At 41.3% G+C, this 15,657-nt stretch overlaps 1 protein-coding gene across 3 annotated transcripts in view; it reads right to left on the minus strand.

Annotated features, from left to right (window-relative positions):
* Positions 1-15,657, minus strand: part of LOC104342944 (uncharacterized) — a 56,621-nt gene that overhangs the window by 23,375 nt on the left and 17,589 nt on the right. The window contains exons 12-23 of one of the 3 annotated variants that reach the window (XM_086473160.1): positions 14,907-14,977; positions 13,634-13,736; positions 11,992-12,020; positions 11,826-11,892; positions 11,694-11,738; positions 8,895-8,980; positions 6,021-7,007; positions 4,940-5,136; positions 3,931-4,080; positions 3,364-3,397; positions 2,998-3,136; positions 1,561-1,774 (exon numbers count right to left, since the gene is read on the minus strand). In XM_086473160.1, the coding sequence (XP_086329286.1) occupies positions 1,561-1,774; positions 2,998-3,136; positions 3,364-3,397; positions 3,931-4,080; positions 4,940-5,136; positions 6,021-7,007; positions 8,895-8,980; positions 11,694-11,738; positions 11,826-11,892; positions 11,992-12,020; positions 13,634-13,736; positions 14,907-14,977 (2,122 nt within the window). Of the gene's footprint in view, positions 1-1,560; positions 1,775-2,997; positions 3,137-3,363; positions 3,398-3,930; positions 4,083-4,939; positions 5,179-6,020; positions 7,008-8,894; positions 8,981-11,693; positions 11,739-11,825; positions 11,893-11,991; positions 12,021-13,633; positions 13,737-14,906; positions 14,978-15,657 lie in introns of all 3 variants that reach the window. The other 2 variants (XM_086473155.1, XM_086473167.1) reach the window with 2 other exon arrangements.

Consider the following 15,657-nt stretch of genomic DNA (forward strand, 5'->3'; position numbering starts at 1 on the left):
AAAATAGTTTTAGAAATGCATAGGGTTTAAGCTTAACACAATTAAAAATAGTTCTAAAATGCAATGGATCTGCATCTGGGAGAAACAACAGCGATTTAATTTTGAAGCTAATTTATAATGAATGCCTTAGGGAATGTCAAGTTCTTTATTAACTGAAACAATCAGCAATAAGCACTAGCGGCCTAAAAAATGGTCCACAGTGTGTTCACAGCACCCAGACAAGAAAGCAGTTTTATGTTTGATAATTATTTTGAATATTTTTTCTGATATCCTTGCAATGGTTGACAAGAAAAAAAAATCAAGTATTATCATAAGGGAAGAGCTGCCAATGGGACATCTGCTTTAGAAATTCTGGGAAACAAGTATCAGCAACCATTCATAAACTATTTGAAAGACTGACAGTACCATTTATATTTGAATGGTTTACATTACAAAAAAAAAGCTTTACATATAATTTTTAGTGCAATTTCACAAAAAATACAGCTTTTATAAGTGTAAATTTCATTTATTTAGAATGGAAATATTAATTCTTTGTAATCAATAGATATTTGAGAATTTTAAAAAACAGCAGGAATCAAATCTAAGCCAAGTTTCCTCATGATCCCCTTCCACGTACGGGGAGGCACAGCTTCTCAGAGCTCAGTTCCCTCAGACTCTCCTCACAGGGGTGGTGTTTCTGCTCCCTGACCAGCTTGGTAGCTTTCTGCTGAACTCACACATATCAATTAAGATCTCTCTTGTACTGGGAGACCAAAAACTGGACCCACTGCTCTAGAAACAGTCCAGCAAGTGCTGAGCAAGGGTGGACAATCCCTCCCCTCGGTCTCCTGGCTCTGCTGCTCTTAATACAGCCCAGAATGCTGTTGGTCGTCTCAGCAAGCAGCTCACGTTGACGTTACTCTCTACCCAGACTGCCAGGGCCTTCTCAGCAAGCCCCCCAGCCAGGCCATCCCAGGGTACATCATCACAAGAGGACTTCCCTTCCCGAGTGCAGGGCTTTGCATTTATTCTCGCTGAATTTCATACGGTGCCTGCTGGCCACTCTTGTCGGAGGTGATGTGAATAGTGACTAAAAACCTCACATCATCCAGGTCTAGCTCAGGAGTATGGGGAAAGACGCAATCCTGAATTCTACTTTCTTTCAAATAGACAGACTAACAAATGCTCTAAGCTCTGTTTTGAGTTGCATTCTGTGGAGTTACCAGAATCCATAATATTATACACCAGCAGAAGCTGCAAAGACAAAATCCACAAAATACAAATCTTATAAACCCTTGTGAGTCCCATTTTCCCACATCTACTCTTTGTTCTCTTCTCTTGCTATTAAAAAAAAAAAAGATGAGTTAAAACAATACCTAGAAGATTTTAAATGGAGCTAATACCTAGGCATTTTTCCCCCTTTTGACATTACGTCCTTTATAGCATGGCTTGCCCATGGGATTCCAATAACCCAACCCAAAAGTCTAGAAACTTCCCATCCTGTCACCTCTACCATCAGCATCTTCTGCAGCATGAACATTCACAGGGTAACGTACATCATCAGAATGCAAGGTTACATACTTAAGGCTCTGGATATCACTTTTCCATTCCACTTCTTGGTGAGACAAGATGGATTTCAGATCTTGAGTCTCTTCCGCTATTAATTGTGACTCCTCCTTTTCACTTTCCAATTTCCTTACTTCTCTCCAGACAGCTGCATACCGATTTTTTTCACGTTCTATTATTTGTTCATATTCAAGAAGTATGTTTTGAATTTTCAACAAAACAGCAGAACCTATTTTGAGATAGAAAAGACACAAAGCTGCAGATATGCACAAACACTCTGCAACGTATAAATTATTCAACACTTTGCTGTATTGAGCATAGGTGGCAAAGTTTTGGTAGAGTGAGAGAAATAGCCTTGTGAACACCATGGTTAGTGAAGAAGGAGGGGGAGGAGGTCCTCCAGGTGCTAGAGCAGAGATTCCCCTGCAGCCCCTGGAGAGCGCCATGCTGGAGCAGATATCCACAATGCAGTGCTGTGGAGGACTCCATGCCAGAGCAGGTGGCTATTTCCTGAAGCACCTGTGGCCCATGGAGAGCCCAGGCTGGAGCACATTTTTGCTGAAGGACTGCAGTCCACGGAAGGACTCACACTGGAGCAGGGAAAGGTGCGAGGAAAAAGGAGCCGCAAGAGGGAAACCGGTATGTCCTGTCTGCAGACCCCACCATGCCTGCACTGCTTAGGAAGGGGTAGAGGAGTCGTGAGTGAAGTTAAGCCTCAGATGGGGGCAGCGGGGAGGTGTTCTTTTGATTTTGTCTTTGTTTCTTGCTATCTAAATCTGTATTAATTGGTAACAAATTCAGTTAAGTCTCTCCAAGTGGAGTCTGTTTTGCCTGTGACAGTAACTGGTAAGCGACAGCCCTGTCTTTATATTGATCCTCAAGGTTTTTCATCCTACTTTGTCCTGTTGAGGAGGGGAAATGAGACAACAGCTGAGTGGGAGTTTGGCCTTTAGCCCAGGTTAACCCACATTTGCCTAATGCAATTTTAGCATAGTTTAATAGGCAGAGTAAGCAATGCTTATGTTTATATAATGCTTTGTGCCTAGATACAAGCATCTTATGACAGTTGATTATATGTATTTTAAGCAAAGCTGTTATTTGCTGCACTCTTTGTCATTGCCTATTGGGGGATACAAAGAAGGAAAAAGAAGATCCATCTTAACTAGCTTTTGATGACCAGCTTTGAAGGAGCAGAACTGTACTTTGCAAGAAGCTGCTTCTCCAGCTCTGACTAGACAAAGAACCAATGACAAAGCAAGGCATGTTTGCTGACAACACAGACAGACATCTAAGGTTAGGCGAGATGCATTTCACATCTTGAGGGGGGTATCTGATCAGAAAGGAACACTAGATCAAAATAGAAACCTACAATACCTAGGAATGCATACAAAGAAATCGTGTTCTAAAAGAGGTACTCGTAACAGCTGAAGACAAAGTGACTTGATAACCTACCTGTATGATCCACACTAAGCTGTTCTAATAGCAACATAGCCTCTTTGTAGGTTGAAGTTGGTAATTCAACATCCTCTGAAGTTGTGTCAGATGACTGAGTTGAGTCAAGGTCATCAGTTACATCCATCTGTATACCGACCTACAAACAATACAGTATTTTCTGTATATGACCATATAGTATTACAGGTCATTACAAAGGCATGAATGAATCACTCTCATGCACAGCCCACGGATTTGGCTCAAATATGATAAAGCTGCATACTAGCAGCTATTTGTGCACCTGTTGATCACTACATAAACACTGTTCCCCTCTAAGTGATTAAAAGCTGATACAAACTATTCATCAAGAAACTAATTTTACAGTACCTTGCTCTTTTCAGTCCCTGTTTTTGCTGCAGGTCTGGAAAACAAAAATACATTTCAGTACTGGAATGCTAGTACTGCATTATGAAGAATGTCTAAAGTTGCTCTGAAAACTTAATTTCAGAATTGAATTAAACTAAAATTTATTATAAGAATTTTGTTAGATGTATACTAACATCTATACTGAAAAAAGTATACTATTATACCTATTGCTGAACAGTGCTTGTACAGTGTCAACTCCTTCTGTTTCTCACTTGCCCTTTTAGAAGTCTTTCCTCTCCTTTTTAAAAAAATATAAAATACATATATGTATATATATGTATGCACACACACACTCAGGTAATTCAGAATTGATGTGCACATCTGACCTTACAATTAAGTTTGCCAGTATGTTCAAAGCACTCCAAGCAAAAAGGAAGTATTGTTGAACACCAAGGGCATCAGGTACTACTGTCACATGAAAGAATAAGAATCGTTGTACACAACTGGTTTACAAAACTTATCTTTAGCTTTCAGGTCAATCTTTATCATGAGACAAGTTTTATTTATAACATTCCTTCTATCCAGTACCTTCCTTCGTCTTGAGATGTTTCACTGAAAGTGCTGTCATCCAGTACTTGACAATTATTCCCATTGGAAGAGCTCATCTGCTGATTAGCCTTCTGCTCTGAAGTCTGTCTTTTAGTTTTCTTTGCAACTTTGGCATTCAGGGCAAATTTACTATGTTGAACAGAAAGAAAAACACCACAAAAACCCCCACCAATTGAGTAGCTTTACATAAATATTTCTGTGAAACAGACATGCTTTCTATGACAGTCCAAAACCAAATGAGATTGAAAATATCTATTACAAAACACAGACTTGACTCGAAAGATCCTGGAAGATACTCAAGTATTTTAAAAAAACCTTTCCCCTAGGAATCAGGGGGAAATGTGGAATCGGAGGTGGATTCTGGTAAGCTGGAACACATCTAATACCCCCATTAGAGGAATTATTTACAGCAGAGATTCTCCTGAAGGACAGACAGGAAACATCTCCTGCTTAGAGGTACATAAAAATATCTGTGGCTTCCTCAAGCTTTTGAGATTGGTTTTGAGATTTCCCCTTTTCCTGACAAAGAGGATCTGAACTTAATGGAAACACCAACTGCATGGTGATCACTAAATCACCTAGAAAAGGGAGGAAGCAAAGTAAACTGCAAGTTCCTACTTTTCTTTTCTGGATGCCATTTCCTACAAAACCACCTGTTTTTTTCCAGTCTTCAAGTCTGGTTTTGAAGAAGTGTTTTGCCTGGGTATGGATAAGGAAATCCACAGGGATTTAGTTTCCCTCTTTGCCCCCCCCCCCCCCCCCCCCCGCGCTTCTTTTTTTTAAAGCAGGCAATAAATTTGAACCTCCATTATAAGCTTAGTTTTTTGAAAAAAAATATTTTTTTTTCTTAGATGTTTGAGAAGCGGTGGACTACTCAGGATGGTTTTCAGCACTGGGGAAACTAATTGAACTACTACAATATTAGAAAACCTAAAAGGTATTTAAGTAGTACTACAAACAAGAATTAGAGATTATTTCCTTAGTTTACCCTTTCATCGGCAATTGAATCAATTTTGATCTCTCCTCAGACGAAAAGCTCTTTTTGTCTTTTTCTGCTGTAGAGTTTTCGATCTCCATTTTCAAGCAGTCATCCTCCCTCCCAGTAAGCTTTTGTTTCATTTGCTGATTAGTAACGTTGCCTGCCAGTATATTCAATTTATCAAGATCTTCCTGTTTTGCCACCGCCTGCGTTTTGAAACATCTTTCCTTGCTTTTCTCCTTCTCAACCTACAAAAAGAAAGTTAAGCGCCACACATTTCTCACTATTTCTAGAAGAGAGAAACATCATATGCATGATCAAATAATTCAGAGTTTACCCCTGAAAATCACGTAATGAAAAAAGTGTTCAAATTCATACAGAGAAGCATTTCCACAAAATCACACTACAACATGTAAAGTCATCGAAAGTACTTTGAAAACCCTCATGATTAAAAAAGATAAAAACATAGCCCTTAGAAAACAACAGTGCACCTTAAAACATGAACAACAAAAAACCCCAAGTGTTATTGATGGACAGTTAGAAGGACTGCACAATGTCAGCTGTAAAAACACAAAAGAAGCAAGAGGAACTGTGCTGCGCTACTGCTTCCTTAAGGGGAGGGGGGCAGGGGGAAGATCCCAAACCCACAAGCAGAGATAGTTTCACGGCAAATGGGAATTCTAGTGAAGGGCAATGAAGACACACCATGCAGAAATCACAGCAAATGAACAGATTAGTCAAGACCCTGTTCAGAAGCTATTTTCATTCTTTGATTCACAATCAGAACTGATGTAATTGTGTGCTGTTCTTTTTATGGCAACGAAGTGGTAACTACTTATACTGGAACCGAGTGCCACCCATTTTTAAACTGGAACTATAATGCGTTCTGTGTTTTCCAAAAACCTTCTAATGACATAATGGGGAAAAGGAGAAGTCTCCACTGCTCTCTTTATTCCTAATTAATATATGTCCATTAAAACAAATCAAAATTTGCACAAAGCATCTTCCCTTAATGAGGAATAGCTAAAGTGAACAGGACCATTGATATGGAGAAAGACTACAGAATAAGGAGTAGCAGGTGAACTTCTACCTCTTTTTGCAGCTGTACCTTCTCTTGCTCCAAAGCCAGGAATGCTATTTGCAGCATTCCTACCTTACTCTTAAATCTTTCCATATCTTGTTTCAGTTCTTCATCAAGGTTCCTTTTCAGCATGTCACATGATTGCTGAGCATTTGCAAAAAGACTGACAACTGCTGTTTCTCTTATTTTGTTACTGTCAGTAAGGCACTCCCTGGGAACATCATCATTAAATGCAGAGGCTTTTCCAAGTTTACCTTCTGTTACAAAAAGTGCATTTTCAGCGCTTGTAGAAACACGTCTTATTTTAGGAAGAATATTACTGTCATCCAAAATATTTGTTTTTAAGCTACGTCTCAGAGAGTATTCAGGACTTGCCTCTCCATTTGTACTACTCCCATTTTCATTCTTTTCCAGAGTGGACGTTTTCTTTTCCTCTCCTTTTGCTAGAGGCACTTTTGTATTATCTGTATCGTTTGTGCCATCTTCTTCATCTGTGCTCCATGTATCTTCCATGTCTGCATTTAGGTTATTTCGATCAGGAAGTACACCAAGGCTCGGAATTACGATTTCCATTTTGGGTTTCTTCCCACCTAGCATAAGTTTAATATCTCCAAATTCACCTTTACTTTCTATCTTAGTACTTGATTCTGTTGCATGAGATGGAACAACATGAGAACTCTTCAATTCTTCACTGAAGCCATCTTCTGACACTTCTTCCACAGCGGAAGTAGTTCTCCTAGTTTCATTAATTTCACCAAACAGCTGCTTCAGCTCTGCTGTAATGTTTTTAAAATTTGTTTTCAATTCCCTTTTCTCTTTTTCAACCCACATTCTTTCGTATCTTTCTTCCCAAGGTTTTGGGCTTAACTGCTTGCCAGCACTGTGCGAGTCCTCATTTTCTGCTAGGGCTTCCTGATGTGAAATTTCTGCTTTGTCAGTCTGATTTTCACATGCTGTTTTTTCTATCAAGTTGGTAGTTTCTAAAATGTATTTATCCTTAAGTAAACAGGTACAGACAGAAAGATCACCAAGAAAAGTACAGTTAACCTAGGTAGTTTCTGTTGCAAACTCATCCTATCGTGTAACAGAAATAAGACATTTTGAAAGCAATTTTTATCATAATAATCAAGGAATAATAAATTAAAGGTTCACTGGATCATCATTTTCTTAAAAACAGAAGGACTTACTTGAGACACAACAGTTCTGCTGGGATTAGATTTGTCTGGACATTAGGGTTGCTTTTACCTTTTAGCCTGCCTGCTTTCTGCAACTGGTGGCATTTGTCACAAAGCAATTTATTTCTTCACCTTTTATTGCTTTAATACCATTCTTCATTACAACTGCCTATATTTTCCCAGTCTCCTTCCTCCATCATTCTCCTGGCATTTTACACTCCCCTCACGGTCATTCACATTGTATTAGCCAGCTCAGCTAACACAATGCGAATGAACACGACAAGCTTTTACTGTCCACCACAAGGAGAACTGGCTAAGCTAGGACTATTTCTTCACCCAAGACTCAGAGATATCAAGTTCTATTCCAAGGTCCAAACAAGAGCATTTATTAGGGAAGCCTGCCCATTCCTTCCCTTATCCCAAAAATCAGGAACCCAAGCTTGCATGAAAACTGTACCATGCCTCAACCCCACCCAGCCTCCTCACATCGCTGACCCCATGCTCTGTTCCTCAACAGTTCTGACTGCTCCTGTGATGTGTCATGCTCCTCCCAACATGTTCCCTCTCCACAGACCTCCTTAACTTGTGGCCACTTCTAAATACGGCCTGCAGCCTTGGTGCCCCAATGGGCTATGACCATCCAACTCCTTGCTCTCTTTTCCCGTTAGTCGGGCTGTGGGGGATCTCAGCTGGACTGAGGCCCCTGGACAGGACGACTTTGACCTTGAGAGGATTCCAGTCTACCCGTGAGAAAACAGACAGGAGCAAGAAGAGCTGCAGCTGCAAGATGAGCAAGTCCTGAGAAAGTGTCCACTACAAGACAAGGCGTACATGTCCTTTTGGCAGAAAAGCTGAGTTATAATGAACTGTGGAAGTAACAAATGCTAAGACTGTATAACATTCTGAACCAATTAGAAAGAGACATAGCTGGAAAAGTTAAGGGGAAAGAGAGTATAAATGAACAGGCAATAAAGGTTTTTGCACTACAAGGCTTTCAAAAAGATTTGTTGTCTTGTGCTTGGTCTGTCTCAACCGTGACACTGGGCCCTTTTCTCCCTCTGCAAAATTTCCTCCTTTCCGACCAGGGAAGGAGCACCGCAGTCAGCCACCATCTGTCTCAGCCTCTCCATTCCCACCTTCACTGCCCAACTACTCCTGCCTTCCAACAGGCTCAAGTTCTGTGCTCTACCTGTTGAAATTAAGCACGCCCCTCTTTCACGGTGCCTACACGGGGGGGGGTGGAAATAATCTGCTCCACTGTCCCTCGAGCTGTTACAGAAGACTCTAGACCCCTCTATCCAGCCCTGTCCTGTATGCCCAACACAAACAGGATGCCTGCCTTATTCCCCTCTAGAATGACCTCTGAAAAAAACCCTTTTCAAACACTTAGTAAAAACACTTAGGGAAAAAAAAAAAAAGCGTTTGACTGCCCTGTTTCTCAGCACTGCACAAAAGGAAAAACACTGGTCAAAATTTAAGCAAACAAGCTGGAAACAAATCAGTATAACAACAAGAATCCAACATAATGGCAAGGGTTTCACCCCACCATAAGAAGATGGCATCCAACTTTACTTCGGACTATAACACAAACCGCCTCTACAGGACTCTCTCTTCAGTATTATTCACTGACTGGTAAGTTTTCTTTACCTTACCGTATAACACAACTGACCAATTCAGACCCCAATTCAAAATACTTGGTTTGACCTACCTGCACCCCACAGTTTTCAATGGCTTCCTTGATGTCACCTTTTTCAGCTGATGACGACATAGGAAAGGTAGATCTCGAGTACTCATCTACAGTGAAAACCATATATTTTTATAACCAGCATGACTTGATACTACTAATTCACACCTAGAGTGCATCTGTAATCATCATATTTGTGAGAAAAAACTTGACACAAAACACATCTCCTCAAATTTGTGAGATCCTGAAGAGAAATGTATCATAGTACAGATCTAAGATCCATCTGTGTGAATTCCTTTCTTCCCGGTCATTCTACTTTTTAATGTATAAAAAAATTTGCTGAAAATCACTATCAATGGTCACACATAAACCATTCCTGTTTCTTAAAGGTGCATGCCCTCTCTCTGACAAACTGTCTGCCATGCAGTAACTAGCTACATTCCCCCAGCAAGTTTAGTTTCCCTATGTCTTGCACACAGAAGATCACAAACAAAATCACAGGCTTGAAATCTTTAATGCCCCAGCTTTAATCCATGCATGAAACCAATCTGTTTCTAGACATGGATCTGGACTGAGCATTTCAGTCAAACTGCTGCCTCGCATGTTGCAGAAGACATGGATGGGAGACTGAATGACAGACAGGCTTGTGAAATGTTGAGAAACAACTCACGATCTGGAAGTTTCATTTGTACTGTTGAAAACCAGATTCCACCCTTTCCTCTCTCATAATTTCTATGTAATATTGGACAGGTCGCAAACTCCTTGGAAGCAATCAGTCTGGGCTCCCCATTATGGGATGCTGACCTTGAACCTCTGTTTCTTCTGAGAATTGGACTTTAAATAGTCCCAGATACAACTTAGAAGAGGCAACTCATTGTCATTGTGTGGAAGCCACACTGAACACTGAAATACCAAGTATTCAGAAAGAAACAAGCCTCAGCAGCTCAAGTGTGGCATCCAAAAACAGACAGAGGCTTTTCAAGGTAATCACTCTCCATCTTCCAGAAGCACTGGAGCGTGATGAAATCCAAGAGAAGTATCTGCACGGATGTCACACTGATTTGTAACATCCCTTCAGAAAACAGAAGGAAAAGCACTCAAGAGAGCAGAACTCGGCACAGACAGTCACCCAGCACCTTGGCAATTTGCACATAAGCCTCTTGCGTGGTAACAGTATCTGCTAGAATGAGAAGAGTCTAGACACACAAGCCTGCTGGGAGTTTCTATTGCTCCTAGAAGCCTCTCCACCTCAAGTACAGCAGGGGGTGGTCAGTCTCTCAGATAGATGGGACTGCTTCTACACCATTTCCAGAAACGTATGCTAACCAGATTTCTTCTGTCACTTCCTCAATGTTCATTCAGGTCACAAACTGCAACAGGCATGCAACTTCATGCATCTGATCACTCCCATCACGTAACATGGACATCACAGTCTTGGTTAAGGGATAGACTGAGTATTTTGTGGACAGAGGAGAGCTGTGACATCTTTCCTGAAGAATACGGCACGACACACAATGAGTAAGCATTTCCGATTGAATGCATCTGCCTGAAAGCTGGATAAAAGCTGGATAAACACCTGATCTTCAAGATAATCCACAGGTAAAATACTACAGGACACAAATGGATAAGGGCACACGGGAGAAATAGCTGACAGGAATGGAGCTATGAAAAGGCACACTTTCCTTTCTGCGTTTCTATTACTACAACATGCTGGCCCACTACAGGGCTACGCTTCTCATTACTGTGCAATACAGAAAAAACCAAAACCCGTGTTTTAACTGAGCAACTTTTAACAAACCTCTATGCACCTCACAAAAACACTATCACTGCAAACTAAAGGGCTGTTGTTGCTTACTCATTTCCAATACGTGAGAGAGAACAGAAGTGCAAGAGGAGAAGAGTGATATTTTTCCTACAGAGAAGTTTACTCTCTATTATTGTCAAAAGAACAATGATTTTCCCCAACACAAGGATGCCAAAGAACTTGGAACTATTTGTATTCTATACTTAGAAGTTTCAAGTTCACTTACTTGCCTACACATCTATTTACCTCTCTCTGGTCTATATTTCAAATAGCCGATTGTAGAAACTCGAAAACCTGAAAGGGGAATTGTTTCTCATCTCTAACAAACATGTAAATCAATAAACCTTAGAACAAAGAAACTAAAAACCCATTAAGGTCATATATCCTCACTTTTAGCCTTGTTTCCACAGAGAAGAGAATTCCTGACAACATGCTGACACTGTCATTTCCTTCCACCTTGTCTCTCTTCCCCACTTCCTTCCCCTGCTTCTGAACCTGCTGGTCAGTCTCCACGAAACAAGAAGAGAAGCCTCAGAGGAATGAGTTTGCCACACAGTTCAAAACAACTGCCAGACAGGTAGAGAAAAGCCAGGCAAGTAACCATTCCTGCTAAGTACAGCAACAGCATGAGCCCGAGAATTACCCTTTCTGTCTCACCTGCAGCTCCTGGACAGCTTAGCTTGCAGATTCCTAGCCTGGAATCAGCTACAGCACATTGTTAGAGAACTGGGAGAATCAGGAAGGGCTTTTTTGAGAAACTGGAAAGCAAGCCAACTTCAGGACTGCCTGAAAAGGTATGATACCAGCAGGTGTGGTGGAGGAAGCCTACGTCATGGAAGGGTATTTACAGTGTTGAATGGCAGACTAGAGGAGGGAGCACACACACGCAGAGAGGCATATTTCAGGAGATCTGCTCCCAGAACACCTTGCTAGAACCATTAATTTAATATTAGGAAAAAATTGGCAAGTACAATGGGCCTGTCCACAAAAGAACACTACAAAGAGACTGTTACGAGTACCTTCGATATCCTCTGCATCTCCTAAACCAAATTCCTCCAACAGATCTGCAAAACAAGTCAGATGCTTTATTAAATGCTCCTATCCAGACAGATTATGAAACTAAACCCAGAACCACATGAAGTGAACATTACCTGATTTCTGCTGCCTTTTTTTAGGAGAGGTTTCATCCATTTCCAAAACAGATTCAGGAGTCTTCAGCTATGAAAGACACAATCCAATGACAAAAAAACAAATGCAAAAGTAACTATGTACTTTTTATTTAATGAGCAGAACAAGTGGTCAGTCTGACAGGCTTACCTGGGAACTGTTGGGTTTCTCCAAAAAGCCTGGAGGTGAAAAATGTTTTGGGAGGCGTTACTTTATTTAATTGAAGGTACCTTTTACTCCATTCAACATTAGTAGTTCCTACAACTAAGCATTAGCTGCAAGCATTATTTCACCGAGACTATGATACTAACGTTCAGTTCCCTCATTGTACAGCATTTGTATCAGTATACAAGAAACAGACAATGCAGACTTCCCATCATGCCCCTTGGATTTAAAAAATAATCACCACGAACTAAGACAATTCTCGTGAAGCAATTAGGTCATGCTTGTAACAGAGTAAGATCAAAATATTTAGTCCTTTTCAGGAGCCGCATCCTGCTTTCCAAAAGGATTACCTCAAAAGACAAAGCTGGTCTGCTGAATGATCACAAAGCAGTCCCACAGCACTACAACTGTGATTATCCTACAAGTGTGCAACATATTTTGTGTTTTCCTTTCCGTTGATGGGACAGAGAAAGCATGGGTGCAGTCACAGAAACTCCGTACACATCATGCAATGAGGTAAAATCAAGCTAGTTCTCACTAGATTGTTCGGGTTTAGCTTGCAAGGAAACAAAAGAAACAAATGCTCTTTGGTTGTCATCTGCATTTACAGCATAGTTCCAAATATGTATTTTCTTAAAAAACATTTTGTCCAACATTAAATCATTTCCAAACCCGCACAATCTACTGGCCCACCTATATTTCTCTGCTAATCCTCTGCTGTAGTCATCTTACAGTTTGAGTCCTCTCATGAAAGAGGTATATGAAACATTATGAGGAATGGCTCTGGAGCAAAGCTTTTATATTTTTTTTTTAAAAAAATCATTAAAACCCAAACAAGATTTGATTTCCATAGACTTGGTTGTCTAGGAGTATGGAAATGCCTTAGAAAGATTACCATAATCACCTTTTACCCCCTTTTCACACTGATTTTAAAATCTGAATCATACAAGCAGACTTTCATGACAACTACTCAACAAGTAGATTTACAAGCTCCCAGGAGCTTGTAAAGTTTTGCTTTCACCTTACTTAACTGAAACTGGAGCTTCCTCAGCTATTCTATTGCACCTATACTACAAGCAGGACTGAGAAACCATTTGTTAAAGGAAAAATCCTTCAGAAAACAGTTCTGCCCCAATATCAACACTTCCCTGCCATCCTGCGCTAAAGAGTGTCACAAACTACACGCAGAAGAACCATTAGCAACAAAACCTGAACTTTTAGTCACATGTCAGCTCCTAGGCTAAGCACAACAGAAAGCTATCAAAATTAACCTAGGGGAACAAAAATGCTTAGCCAGATTACAGCTTTCTTCTGCTGCATTATCATGCAAGACTGTTCCAATATTCGGACAGGTCAGTCTTAAACCACATCTGCTTTCATCACTGTGCAACAAGGACCTGAATCCAAAACCACACAAATGCATCCAAAGAACACACGTAACGCAAACAAGACAACTTCCTTGACAAATTGGCCAGCAAGCCCTGTGGCAACTGGTGTTAATTAACAAATATTAAGCGCTTCATTGCTACAGCATGCACCCACATCGTAACAGCATTCTTACACTGATAACAGTTCACTTTAGCCTACAAATACTTATAGACAAACATTTAGTCCACCAGGAAGTTACCATTGTCACCTTTCCCTGAAACAATCAGTGAGCACGCTCCATGTCTGTCTGCAGCTGGGAGCAACACACCAGACGATGCTTTTCTCAGACTTCCAGAGTCCGTCTGTATAACCCAAAACACATGCATGAGAACTGTTACAAATGCATTTGCAACTCATTTCTATGCAAAAAGCTCCTGCTAAGCCAACTTGCATAGCGTGCTATCGAATATATTAGAGCTACAGTAACCTTTGATAAGAGCCTTCGAAAGGACACAGCAAGACACAGGATATTGGAAAACCACAGCAGTCGTGTGTGTTTTCAGATCTTGGGCAAAAACCTCACAACTCATCTAAACTATTCTGTCATGTTGCTAAACCTTGACAAACTGGACGGCCACAAAAGAGAATTAACATGAGAACTCAAGATGTGGCTTGTGAAACAACGACTGCAGGTCTGTGATGATCCATTTTTTGCACTGAACTGGAACCTGACATTCAAGTTTCTGCTCATGTTCCCTAGGCATGTATCCTGCAGTGGTGAGTGAACACATCGCTACCCTCAATCACAAGGGCGATCTGGGTGGAACAAAGACTAGCAAGGCAAAGCTTACAGAAACTAAGGCGACTTTAAAAAAATATAATGTATTTTAGTCTTCAATTTTTAAGAAGGGGGTGAGGAAGGATTAATTTTTCCTCACAAGAAAAGCCAGAGGGGGTTAGCCACAGACCCTGCTCATTTTAGTCTAGCCCATTACCACAGACAGAAAGAACTGAAAGGGCAAACGCAGCCAGCATATGTGCTATCTCGGTCGATCATGACTTTTTGAAAGGGCCAAAGTACACCTATAAAATGTAGGGAGGATCTCTTCAGAAGCAGCTAACCGTCTAGTTTGTAGACTCTAAGGGCAACCACTGACCACACCAGCGGAACAGAGCCGTATGGTGGAAAAGCAACACACAGTTCTGCCAGCCCCTGTGAAAAGCTCAGAGTATTTTAAGCAGCAAGAAACTTCACTGCTTCTGTACTATACTAGAAACCAAACCCAAAGGCCAGTTGCTGTGAGACCCAGGTCGTTAGCTTGACCTGCCTTTGTCCCAATCCTAACTGAACAGCTGGCCTAGAGCACAAGTATTTCCAGGGCCCCCAGTTACAAACATGGCAGAAGCAGAAAAAGAGGAAACAAACCCCATCCACGCTAGGGCCCAATTCAAAGGCAAGCTCTCAAGTGCTTTTGGATCTTAATCCTGCCCTCCCCTTACCCCCCTTGGGTGGGAATCCCAGTGGCCTTCACAGGAAGTACCTCAGAATCCCAGGGAGATTCAGCATCTTCCTCTTCCTCTGGTCCCACTTCTGTCAGGGCACCTACAAAGGAGGTAGGAATTGAGACACTGGGTGTTTATATTTCACTCTACTTCCCCCCATCAGTCAAGCCCTGCACCCAAAAGATGCATAGTGCTTCTGTTGCTGAGGACAAACTAAGAAGCGAGTGTTACTCAAGGGCTTCTTCACACCCAGTCACGTCATGGTGTTTCCTGTACACCGCCATCTCCTCTTGCCTCCTTTCCAGCAGAAGACGACAATGCACAACAGCTGACACACCTGCAAGCAACACCCAGCACATGCCTGGGTAGCATTCCGGAAGAGACTCCAGCATGCTGCCATCCTGTGGTATACAGAGTTTTGGTCACCTGCTCTCCAGCCTACAGCTCCAGAATTTGGCATTTACTACCACTTTCCACTGCACAGGAGGTACCGTAGAAATGCTACCCAACACGTCCTCACACAAACATCACTAAAATCACCCCAAAACAATGCTCTTTTTGTAGTGCTACCAGGAAAGATCTTTCTTGACAGAGAGTTGTTACCCTGCACCTTCCCAGAAGCCCAGACACCTGAGCGTTGCCATTTAAAAACAGAGTAGGGGCTCACACCCCAAACATACAAAAGTCATTTTTATCTCAGCAGGTCAACATCCAAATCTCCTCTCCTCCAGACGAACACAAGGCTCAGCCTCACTGGGTTCCTGGCTGGATTAGACTATC

Source organism: Leptosomus discolor, chromosome 1, assembly GCF_034619465.1.
Source record: "Leptosomus discolor isolate bLepDis1 chromosome 1, bLepDis1.hap2, whole genome shotgun sequence".
Taxonomy (NCBI): domain Eukaryota; kingdom Metazoa; phylum Chordata; class Aves; order Leptosomiformes; family Leptosomidae; genus Leptosomus; species Leptosomus discolor.